The sequence below is a fragment of the Pelophylax lessonae genome, assembly GCF_965119305.1.
Source record: "Pelophylax lessonae genome assembly, chromosome: 2".
In the NCBI taxonomy this organism is placed as follows: Eukaryota; Metazoa; Chordata; class Amphibia; order Anura; family Ranidae; genus Pelophylax; species Pelophylax lessonae.
The window spans coordinates 323,040,481-323,053,334 of NC_138769.1; the positions used below are offsets into that span (position 1 = coordinate 323,040,481).

Below are 12,854 nucleotides of genomic sequence, written 5' to 3' on the forward strand. Positions count from 1 at the left end.
TGGAGCCGATGCTTTTTGTCTAGTTCCAGGTCCGTCCTGTCAGACGGGAGTGATATCAAATGCACTCCGCCTGTGAGGGGAGAGATACAGGAAGCATTGGTTCTGCATGCTTTATCCAGTGCCGCTCCTCACACTCTCTCAGCCAGCAGTACCCGCCAGCAGTAAGTCACGTGCTATGGTTGCAACTAGCCCCCAGCACATAATTGTAAATATCCAAGCATGTGCAGTGTTTCTGACCCCTACCACCATGATCACTTCAAATCACTGAAGTGGTCATGGTGGTTGGAGTGTTCCATTAATATCTCTCAGAAGAAGTAAACAAAGTACACATGGGTCGAATGCTGGGCAACATCAGCCGGTTCATTAAAAACTGTCTGCCATTGGTCCAGTGTGTATGGCAGCCGGTCCGACAGAAGCTGGCCATTTGGAATGCACAAAAAAAAAATGGATTTCAAGCAAATCTGTCAAGCCCTGATGCAAGTATGACATGTTTGTTGATTAAACAAAAACAAATCTTTCTCTTGCGCCCTCTGACAGTCGCTGCCAGTTCATACAGTCTTCACTATTAGGTATTGGCCTTCTCCGCAGGAGCAAGCTAGGCAGTAATTTAGTTAATACAACAAACATTAACGTATAGACACACCCACAGGGGGGCCATCTCTCTGGCCAATATCCTCCTAGCCAGTAACCCTCTAATCCAGTTCTTTGCTGCCTAGTGTCAGGAGTAGGCTAGGTTTTCCCTGCTGGGACCTAGTGTCTGTTTTTTTTTCTTTCTGTTTATTTCTGAAAAGTGAATTTTCCTTAAATAGCTTTTTATTTTTTCTTACCTATGCTAGTTAGTCAGAATTTGGAGGACTACAAGCGTCAGCAGAACTGGGCCTCGCACTGGTTAATATAGAACCTTATGTAGTCCCAGTCTGCCATTGAGCGTCGCAGGCTTTTGGTACGCCTAGGCCTCGCAAGGACAGTGCCCCTGGAAGGGGGACGAGCCTGCAAAGTTTTTCTATCTTCGCTGGGATGTCTCAACTTCGGAACGGCCGGGTGTTGCTAGCATCCTTCCTGGCTGATGGTACCCAGGGTGGGAGGTCTCCCGTGTCTGAGCGGTGCCCACCTTCGCAGTATGGTGAGTACTACTACCCCTCTGTCCCTGGGAACAGGTTTTGAGGGGGTATTGAGTGGGCCCACTCTGGGGATGGCGGTACATGTAAAGTTTGCTGTAATATCCCCCTCATGGCTGTGGGATGGCCCCCTGTGTCTTACCTTCCCTGCCCCTGCATGAGGGGATTGTGGGGGCTTCCTTCTCCCCAGGGTTGCTCTGTGTAGATCCTGGTGGGGGCCAGTGCGGGCGCTTGCGGCGTTTGGCGCTGTCCGCCCAGCTGCCTTGTTTGGTAAGGGCTGGCTGTTTGAGTGAGGGCAGCGGCCATTTTCCATCATCATCATTGTTAGCGCCGATGGGGCGCCATCTTTAGTGTGGGCTGATGTCCTGTCTGGGCAGCGGCCATTTTCTAAGTGATTTTCCTCCATTGACTTCCATCAGGCACCATTTTTTTTTTTTTGTGGCTCAGGGCTGTCTGCCTCTAGGGGTGTGAGGTTACTTCCTCCTTTCACATCAGCCTTCTCAGCAGCGTGGCCAGTATAGGGACACTGTGGGGGGATTTTACGGTTTTTCTCTGGCTATATTCCTGCTAGTGCACTCTTTTTTTCAGTGTGGCTTTAGTTAAGGGAAGGGTCTCCACCTGTAGGGTCGTTTGCGATAGGGGTCTGCGGGAACCGCCGTTTTTAAAGGGCCAGTGTCATTTTTTTGCACTTTGCTAATATGGAGTCCCAGGACAGCAAATTCCCCACAGATCTAGTTGGTGGCTCAGATACTCCTGATTCCACTTCCTTAGCCTCTTTATCTGCTGCACTTGCGACTTTAGCGTCCAAAAGTTGATCTACTGATGTCTGACCGGTTTACAAAGAAACGGCCTATGCTCTCTCAGTCCTCTGACTCGGAGCCCGAATTGGTTGCCACGGACGACGTCCCCCCCCCCCCCCCGTCCTCTGTTGGAGGTGGAGGAGGAAGATTCATCCTCTGGGATAGCTCCGTTAAGGAGACTTTAAATCTTGATGATGAGCCCTCCATGGCAGGTAAGCGGGTTTCCTTCGGGACCCGTAAGGCCCTGAAGTCGGGTTAGGTTTTTCCTTGTCCCAAGGAATTTCAGGAAAAGGTAAATGACCAATGGCGTCGCATTAAGCAGGTGCTGGTTGTACCTAAAAAGATTTAAGTACCGTTATCCCTTTGCGGATTCGGTTGATACTCGCTGGACTAAAGTGGAGCACACTGTTTCCAGACTGAATAAATCCACCTTGATGCCCGTGGAAGACTCCCCGGTGTTTTAAGGAACCCGGCGGATAGACGGGTGGAAACGCTTTCCCGCCACATGAGTATGGTGGCAGTTTCCCTTTTGAAACCGGTGTTCACCTCAGTGATGGTCTCTCAGACTATCGCAGAATGGGCCAAGGTGCTTAGGCGCACTCTGGTAGCAGTCGGTTTCTGCTGCTGCACTGGACATGTTGGATTAAATGGCACAGGCTGTGATGTACCTGTGAGGCGGCTTTAGACGAGGCTCCTTTGGTCTCACGTCTATCTGTGGTCGGGATTGCAATCCGCCGCATTATTTGGCTGAAAAGCTGGTCGGCCGACCATGATTCTAGGAAGACCGTGTTGACATCCCTTATGTGGGGGGGTCGTCTTTTTGGTGACTCTGGATGAGCTGATCAAGGGGCTTACTGGGGGTAAGAGTGCTCTCTTGTCTCAAGTGTTGAAGGGTAAATCGCCCTGTGCTTAGCGGGGTCCCTCCTTTAAGACTAATCATGCCTTCGGGCACAGGAAAGGGTAAGTCCTTCAAGGCCTCCGGTGACCACAAGAAATTTTGGGCGGGTAAGCCCAAAATGGATCAAGCTGGGCAGGCAACCCAGTCCACCCCTTCCTGAAGGGACGCCCTCACCCGTATCAGGGGTGGGGTGACGTCTGCGTTGTTTCCCCAAGCCCTGGTTGTCCTGGTTGTCAGGACAGGTGTGTTCACAAACTTATTCGTTCAGGGTACAAGATCGAGTTCCGATCTCGCCCCTGCAGACAGATTCTTTCCGTCAAATCTCCATCTGACTCGCGATCGTTTCCGGGATCTACAACGGGCGGTTCAAGATCTTCTCGCCCAAGGGGTCATCGTGCCAGTCCCTCCGCGGGACAGGTTTGGGGGGGTTTTACTCCAATCCATTCACAGTGCCCAGAAAAGGGGGCAAGGTGTGTCCAATTTTGGTTCGTGCGGGTACAGAAGTTCCAGATGGAATCCATCCAGTCAGTGGTGGCATCTCTGAGCCCAGGGGAATTCATGGCCTCCATCGACCTAAAAGATGCATATCTGCACATCCCTATTTGCGAGGGTCATCAGCGGTACGATCTCCGCTTCGCAATCGCAGAGGAGCATTACCAGTTCGTGGCGTTGCCCTTCGGTCTCACTTCGGCTCCAGGGGAGTTAACCAAGGTTTTGGCTCCTGTGTTGGCTCTGCTACGGGTACAGGGGATTGCGATCCTCGGTTATCTGGACAATCTCCTGGTCGAGCTCGAGTTCCACTCTGTTGGGCGCTCTGTCGGTCACGGTTCAGACGCTCCAGACATTCGGGTGGACCATCAATTTTCGGCTCTGTCCCCTACGGTTCATCTCGTCTACCTGGGGATGCTCTTGGACTCCGCTCAGGCGAGTCTTTCTTCCGGAGGTCAAACTCCAGACTCTGCAGCAAGAGATCAGGTCCATCAGGGACAACGATCTCTCCTCAATTCGAACCTGCATGCGGTCCCTGGGTCTGATGGTGTCGGCCTTCGAGGCGGTCCCCTTTGCGCAGTTTCACATGAGAAAACTGCAAGCAGAGATTCTTGCCAGGTGGAACAGGCATCAATCTTTGGACAGGAGGATTTCTCTAAGCCACCAGGTAAGATCAGATCTCTTGTTGTGGCTCCAGTCACCGATTCTGACACGAGGCAAATCCTTCCGGCCGTTATTGTGGACAATGCTCTCCACGGATGCCAGCCTGTCGGGCTGGGGTGGAGTTCTGGGCACGATTTGTGCCCAGGGGATGTGGTCGGGGGAGGATTTCTCCCTACCAATAAATGTCCTGGAGCTCCGGGCGATCAAGATTTGTTTGTTCCGTTGGTCGGCTCGGATTCAGGGCTGCCCTATACGAGTGCAGACCGACAACGCCATAGCGGTGGCGTACATCAATCATTAGGGGGGCACCAGGAGTGCCTGGGCGGCCAGGGAAGTGGCCGAGATATTATCTTGGGCAGAATCACATGTTCCTGCGATTTCGGCCGTCCACATTCCAGGTGTGGAAAATTGGCAGGCGGACTATCTGAGTCGCCAGACCCTGGACCAGGGGGAACGGTCCTTGCGCCCAGAGGTGTTTCACCTTCTGTGTATCCGGTGGGGGTCTCCGGACGTGTATCTGTTCACATCCCGTCTCAACAAAAAAGTGGAAAGGTTCATGGCTCGATCTCGCGATCCTCTGGCGGACGCCTCGGACGCGTTAGTGGTGCCGTGGCATCAGTATCGGCTGATATATGTATGCCTTTCCTCCGATTCAAATGTTGTCCAGGTTCCTCTGCAGGTTAGCCTCGGAACGGATGCTGGTGATTCTGATAGCTCCAGACTGGCTGCGTCGGTCTTGGTACGTGGACATCATGCAGATGGTTGTCGAGCCTCCCTGGTGGCTTCTACTAAAACTATCTTCTGTCTCAAGGACCAATCTTCCATCCTGCTTTACAGTCGCTGGCTTTGACGGCTTGGCTGTTGAAAGCCAAGTCTTGAGAGACAGGGGTACCCTGCCGGCTGCCATTCCTACCTTGTTAAAAACTAGAAAAGCTTCCTATGGGAAGATTTATCATCGCACCTGGAGGGCATATTTTGCTTGGTGTGAGTCACAAGGTCTACTCTTCACCCCCGTTCCTTTTCAGTGGCGAGGGTTTTGGCCTTCCTACAGACTAGGGTGGATCAGCACCTGGCGCTGACCATGATCAAAGGCCAATTGGCCTTGGCCATTCTTTTTCAGCGTCCTTTGGCATCAAATTCCTGGATTCGCACCGTTATTCAGGGGGTGCGTCATTTGGCTCCCCCGTGGAAGGCTCTCTTCCCTCCCTGGGACCTGAATCTCTTGTTCTGTCCCTTTTTTTTTTTTTTTTTGACCTCTCTTTGAGAACATCAGAGAGATCCCTCTGCCTGTGTTGTCACAAAAAGTTGCCTTTCTAGTGGCGATCACATCTGCTTGCAGAGTGTCTGAGTTGGCGGCTCTGTCTTGCAGCTCCCCCTATCTGGTTGTTCATAGATAAAGTGGTCTTGCAACCAAATAAGTCTTTTCTTCCTAAGGTGGTTTTCAGCCTTCCACCTTAATGAGGATATTGTGTTGCCTTCACTTTGTGCGAAGTCTAAGCATCCGAAGGAATTTATTTTGCATTCCTTGGATGTGGTCCGGGCGATCAAAGTTTACCTTTCCGCCACAAACTCTTTCCGGGAGTCGGATTGTCTGTTTGTCCTTCCTGTGGGACCTCGGAAGGGTTCTGCGGCAACCATTTCCAAATGGATCAGACAGACGATTGTGCAGGCCTTTTCGATTAAGGGTCGGGTTACTCCCTTCCCTATTAGGCGCACTCTACTAGAGCTGTTGGTGCGTCTTGGGCTTTTCGCCACCAGGCGTCAGTGGCTCAGGTGTGCAAAGCGGTGACCTGGTCGTCTGTACACACCTTTTTAAGTTTTACAAACTTGGATGTGTTGGCATCTTCGGATGCTTCTTTTGGCCGCAAGGTTTTGAGTGCGGCAGTGGTTTAAAGAGACATGCTATTTTTTTTAAATGTCTAAAGCCCCGTACACACGTACCGATTGTCGGCCGTAAATATTCGGCCGACCGGCCGATTGTAGGCTTGTTAGTATGATGCTGCCTACAGCGCATTTTCGGCCGAACAGAATCGGTCGTGCAGGCATTAAAATTTTTGTTGGCCAACACCAGAATGGCCGATTGTTCGCCAGTCAGTACAGATTTCGGCCGACAGACAGCAGATTAGCAAGACTGGGCATGCTCGGAAAAGAAAAAAGACAAGGAAAGTTAACCATCACATGACAACACTTCTGCAGTTGGCTGTTGTTGGCCGACAAAATTTGTGTGCAGTCTTTTGCAGTTTTCAAAAGACGGCCGATCGTTCGGCCGACGATCGGTACGTGTGTACGGGGCTTTAGTCATGGGGTTTTTCATTTTTTTTTTTTTTTTTTTTTTTTCCTGGGTTAGCTCCAGTTGAGCTAATTTACCCCGTTGGTTCAGTTTTTTTTCTCTGACCTGGGTGCTGGATATTGCCTATTTTAAGGTTGCGTCTTCCCACCCCTCACATCTACACTGCTTTGGGACGTCCCAATCGTGAAGACAGTATGAATGGGCGACGACTGTCAGAGGACGTACGAGAAAATAGAATTTTTGTAAAATCTTACCATAAAATTATTTTCTCTGAGTCCTCTGGCAGACGCAGCACCCGCCCCCGCCCCTCTCTTTTGGGGTTGACTGTTTTTCATTGACCGCTTGCTACATAACTCGATTGGAGTGTTATTGGCCGGAGTATATTGGCCAGAGGGACGGGGCCCCCTGTGGGTGTGTCTATATGGTAATGTTTGTTTTAACAAAATTACTGCCTAGCTTGTTCCTGCGGAGAGGGCCAATAACCAATCGTGAAGAATGTATGAATGGGCGGCGACTGTCAGAGGACTCAGAGAAAAGAATTTTATGGTAAGATTTTTGATCACTAGAAGTGCCGGTTCACACTATTGCGATGTGGGAACACTGCAAATATACTGCGTGTTCCCGCATCGCATCCGCGGCACAGGCAGCTCACGCTGCCATATGCGATCCGCTGGGGGTGTCAATTCAAAGTTAACGACACCCCCAGATCTGATCGCATATCGCAGTGCGATCTGACAGTTCGCACAGAATCGGATCACACTGGTGTGAACCACCATGCGATCTGATTCTGCTGTGGACCAAAAAAGGGTCCTGTGCGAGTTCACTGCGATTGCGGTGCGAATTCAGCCATACAAACTGTGTGGCTGAATTCGCACCAGCACAGACATTGCATGTGATTTTAGGAGCAGTGCGCTCCGAATCATATGCGATGTCTGTGATCTCATATGTGTGAACCAGCACTAAATGTTGAGTTGAGCAAAAGGTCTTCCCATTGTTCTACAACATTGAATAGCTCATGGCGCACAGATTTTCTATGATTTCTACTAGATTCATAAATCCCTCCCTTCAATACTCTGATCAAATAAAACCTGTGCCTTACTTTTTTAAAGCAGCTCTTTGCCCAGGAGCCTAAATTTGCTAGCACGGAAGTGTCATTTTGCAGAACAGACATATGTCTCTTTTGCAATAATCGTTTCTTACATTGTTGTTCACGAACTTCTGAATATACTAAATGTATGCTAAATGATGAATGCCTCTGTGTTGGGGGATGAATGCACTCTTGCCCAATCAAGATGGCAGAAGATGCTGAAGGAGCTTGTGGACATTGCAATGATGGAGGAGATGTGAGTATTTGTAGACTTTAAAATAAAAGTATAAGGATTCTGGGCTGTATGCTGTAAAAAAGAAAAAAAAAAACCACCAGGCAGCGAACGCATAAGCTGTATGCCCAACTTAAATGTAATAAGAAAAAGGTGTAGCGCACTAAACCTAATCCAAATGTGAATAAAATATGAATAAATGCATATAAAAAAAAAATTCTCAATATAGAACTGAAAGTCCCACGCATCATGTCAGAAAAAGGCAATCATCAGTGGTAAGGCAACCGCATCAGAGTGCAAATAATGGTAATCGATCGATCGTGTATTACCGCTACCAACAGAAGGATTGCAAACTCGCCAGATGTCAAGGCTGCCACTACAGCAGCAAGAAAGCCTCGAAACACTTATGAGTCACTCTGGGTATCAAGACAGTGGATATCTTCCGGGTTACCGCAGCATCGGCTCCGCCAGAGCCCAGAAGTATGATAGTTTAGTAGGTGTATTAAATCCTAATACAATACAAAGCATTTCAAAGTAAACAAATTTGCATAATACTCACATGCTGCTGGCGGCCTGGAATCGCTCAGTATTGGAACGTTAATGTCAAATATAGCGCTATGTTTGGCATTGACGTTCCGCTGCTGAGCGATTCCGGGTCGCCAGCAGCAATGCATGAGTGTTAGGCAATATTTTTTACTCTGAAATGCTGTGTATTGTATTATGATTGAATAAACCTACTACACTATGATCATATTTCTGGGCTCTGGCTGAGCAGCTTATCTCAAGTTGGAACCAAGCTGTGGTAACCCTGCGGAAGATATCCACTGTCTTGATACCCAGAGTGACTCAGTGTTTCGAGACTCTCTTGCTGCTGTAGTGGCAGCCTTGACATCTGGTGAGTTTGCAATCCTTCTGTTGGTGGGGGCAATACACAGCGATTGCCTTTTTATGACATCATGATGCACAGACTTTCAGTTCTATATTACAAATATATTTTTGTATGAATTTATTCATTTGTTTTCACATTTGAATTATGTTTAGTGCGCTACACCTTCTTTTTCTTATTTGTAGACTTTAGTTCTGCTTTATTTGCACATTGATCCCGTTTCAGTGATACATTTTGGCTGTATGCTTCTTAGTATTCCAGCACGGGCCAAAAATACACAGCAAATCTGTTGCACCCCTCAGTGTACCCCGAGATAGATGTATGTTTGTGTTTTTTTGTTTTTTTTTGTTTGTTTTTTTTGTACATTTAGTGCCAGTTCACATTGGTGCGATGCACAGAAACCCTACAAATCCACTGTGGGTTCCCGCATCGCACCTGACTCTCAGGCAGTCACACTGCCATATGCAAACTACTGGAAGTGTCAATACCATGTTAATGACACCCCCCAGATAAGTTTGCATATTGCAGTGTGAACTGTCAATTCAGACAGGAATCTGATCGCATAGGTGTAACACCCATGCAATCAAATTCTGGTGCGGGCCATAAAACGGATCCTGCACGACTGGTCCGAATGCAATGCGATTTCCACCATACAATCTGGCTGAATTCGCATTGCACAGACATCGCATGTGATTTGCATAGCAGGGCGAATTACATGCGATGTCTGACTTCGCTATAGTGTGAACCGGCACTTAATCCTTTTGCTGCCTCTGATTTAAGCACTGAGTTTAGAGCTGTCATACCCTGCACACTCTGCCCAAGGAAGAAGCTGATCAGGCAGAGCCTGAGCTCTGTTTAACAGCGTGACATTAGGGGTCTAATAGACCCACGATGTCTCTTTTGAAGAGAACCTGTCAACTACACCTAATGCTTTTCGGCTCCCTTGCGATTGGAATTAAGTTCACATAAAGATCTAAAATGAGTTTCCTCTGCATTCGGGTCTACAGCATATCTAGTTGTAGTTGGTCGCACTGAGCTGGGCTTGTTCTAAATTGTTGAAGATGTTTTGTGGCTTGTCCTGACCACTTCTTTGGTTCTAATAAGTTTGGAAAATACTGCAGCATCTAGATCCAACCAGGTGCCACCAACAATTTGATCCAGTCACCTTGGAAAGGCAGATGACAGACATGAAAATTGTGTAGCCACCCTGTTCTAGTAACCTTAATCCCATCCTTGGTATCAGAAAAGCTTAATGTATGTTAATCCTTTGATTTACATGGCTGAAGGCATAAACTGCTATCAAAACTCCATGGGTAAAAGGGAAGTATGGCTTTAAAAAAAAAAAAAAAAATTATACTCCCCTAGGTGAATGCAGCATCAATCCCCCACTGGCTCTTTAGTAAGAACTGAACGATCAAACACGCTCAGTTCTCCCCCACCACTCTGAGCAGAGAGCTGTGACTGGCAGTCCCTGGCTCTATGCTCTGCCCCTCCAGCGCTCACTGGAGGGCTGGGTTGTGGAGGGGGCAGGAGGGGCTGGCTCAGGTTGTTGGAGGATTGCTGAGAGGTAAGCCAGGTGCTGATTCAGGCTTCTGGGCAGATAACGACCATGTGGTTTAGATCTTTCCAGAGCTTTGACCAGCTAGGGTCTACAAACTATGGTGTGTGTGTGTGTATATACAGTATCTCGCAAAAATATTGTATTATATCTTCTGACAACACTGAAGAAATGACACTTTGCTACAATGTAGTGAGTGTACAGCTTGTATAACAGTGTAAATTTGCTGTCCCCCTCCAAAATAACTCAACACACATCCATTAGTTTCTAAACCGCTGGCAACAAAGGCGAGTACAGTACACCCCTAAGTTAAAATGTTCAAACTGAGCCCAAAGTGTCAATATGTTTTGTGGCCACCATTATTTTCCAGCACTGCCTTAACCCTCTTGGGCATGGAGTTCACTAGAGCTTCACAGGTTGCCACTGGAGCACTCCTACATGAGGACATCACGGAGCAGGTGGATGTTAAGAGACCTTGAGCTCCTCCACCTTCTATTTGAGAATGCCCCAGAGATGCTCAATAGGGTTTAGGTCTGGAGACATGCTTGGTCAGTCCATCACCTTTAGCCTCAGCTTCTTTAGCAAGGCAGTGGTCGTCTTGGAGAGGTGTGTTTGGGGTCGTTGTCATGTTGGAATACTGCCCTGCAGCCCAGTCTCTGAAGGGAGGGGATCATGCTTTGCTTCAGTATCTCAGTGCATGTTGGCATTCATTGTTCCCTCAATGAACTGAAGTTCCCCAGTGACGGCAGCACTCATGCAGCCCCAGACCATGATACTTCCACCACCATGCTTGACTGCAGGCAAGACACACTTGTCTTTAAACTCCTCACCTGGTTGCCGCCACACACGCTTGACACCATCTGAACCAAATAGGTTTATCTTGGTCTCATCAGACGACAGGACATGGTTCCAGTAATCCATGTCCTTAGTCTGCTTGTCTTCAGCAAACTGTTTGCAGGCTTACTTGTGCATCATCTTTAGAAGAGGCTTGCTTCTGGGACGACAGCCATGCAGACCCATTTGATGCAGTGAGTGGCGAATGGTCCAACCACTGTCAGGCTGACCCCCCCCCCCCCCCAACCCAACCCTTCAACCTCTGCAGCAATGCTGGCAGCACTCATACCAAAAGACAACCTCTGGATATGATGCTGAGCACATGCACTCAACTACTTTGGTCGACCATGGCGAGGCCTGTTCTGAGTGGAACCTGTCCTGTTGAACCGCTGTATGATCTTGGCCACCGTGCTGCAACTGTTTGAGGGTCTTGGCAATCTTCTTATAGCCTAGGCCATCTTTATGTAGCGCAACCATTTTTTCTCAAATTGCCTTTCAGGACAGCACCTGGAGAGAGCGCAGCTCCACCCTAATCACAGGAAACACTGCCAAGATAAACTCCTCCTCTTCCACCATGCCTCAGTTATTGTGTTTCCTCCGCCATGGTTGGAAGCATTGCAGGAACTTTGTGGGGAGGGCTGCGCTCTCTTCAGGGGGAGAAAGGATGAGTCTACCTCCTTGTGGTGCATTTTGATAGAAGACCAAAGGGGTGCAAAGGGGATGCTTAGGGTCCGGTCTGTGTGCCAGGGGTCCGCGGCTTGGGCTGGCTGGCAGTCAAGCGGGGAGGCTGTGTTTTTTCCACGCTCCCCGCATGTTGGTTCCTGGTCCCGGCGACGCATGGCGTGGCGGCTTTAGTTCCGGCCGTATGGGACGCAGGAGTCAGGGGCGGGTCAGAGGTCGGTGCTTCCGTTTCCTGTCCGCAGTGGGGGACGCAGGAAGCGGCATTCAAATCTGCATCAGAGCGGTGCGGCCGGGAGAGATCTGTCCGTTTGCGCTGCGCTCTCTGCACAATGGAGGAGAGGACTGCAGCATCGGTGGAGCAGGCACAGTCAGCACCGGCCAGGCTCAGGTAGGAGAGGTACAGAGGTGCCTCTATTCCTTACTATTGGGCTTTTTGGGGTCTTTTGTTTGCCTCCATGGGAGCCTGCCCTGCAGTTACTGAGTATTGTTCCTTGATCTTGCAGGATGTGTGTTTCTGGGAATCTTTTCACTGTTTGCTTCTGTGGGTCACTGCTCCTCCCTTGTTAAGTCACTGTAGGGGGTTGTTTTTCTTAATGCTTAGCGGGGATTCATGGTGGCTTTTTTCTTTTAGGTTAAAGCCACAGTGAAAACCAGGGCCCCAGCTTCAGGAAGGAGATGCCCTTCATGTAAAACCCGCTCAAAGTTTCCTGGCCTAAACCTCTCGGCGAAACTTGTATTGCAGATTTGGTTAAAGAAGAAACTTTTCAGCAGAATAGCAATTTCATCTCTTCGGTTAAGGAGCTTACTACAGACACTGTCTTCGGTTCGTTCCCTGTTGTCCAGGGAACCACCACCTCCCACAGATTCCCAGCAAACTGGAGGAGCATCTTCTCAGCCATCCACCTCTAAGTCTGCAGTAACCAGTGACTCAGAGGATGAAAGGGCAAGTGCTCTCATTCCTCAAAGATTCAGAGGATGAGGAAAAAGAGGCAGCTAGATCTTCTAGGTACAAACTGTCATTGGAAGAAGTAGAGGAGCTACTCTGAGCGATCTATACCACGTTAGGGATTGCAAAGGAAAAGGTTCAAATGTCAATCCATGACAAGATGTACCAGGGCCTTGGAGCATACAAAACGCAAGGTTTTTCCTGTTCATAAGGTTCTTACAGAGTCCATTGAGAGAGTGGAAGGACCCTGAGAGGGCCCCATTTTTTTCTAAATCTCTAAAAAGATTTCCCTTTTTGAAGATGAGGCACATCTGTGGAACAAAAAGCCCAGAGTTGATGTGGCTTTCTCCCAGGTGTCTCGCCGCACGGACT

At 48.9% G+C, this 12,854-nt stretch overlaps 1 protein-coding gene across 1 annotated transcript in view; it reads left to right on the top strand.

Moving 5' to 3' along the window:
• YTHDF2 (YTH N6-methyladenosine RNA binding protein F2) overlaps positions 1-12,515 on the top strand; it is a gene marked incomplete at its 3' end in the record, with an annotated part of 45,210 nt that extends 32,695 nt beyond the window's left edge. Inside the window, exon 5 of the mRNA XM_082246394.1 lies at positions 12,168-12,515. Within this exon, the coding sequence (XP_082102520.1) occupies positions 12,168-12,515 (348 nt within the window). The remainder of the gene's footprint in view (positions 1-12,167) is intronic.
• Between the last annotated feature and the right edge of the window lie 339 nt (positions 12,516-12,854).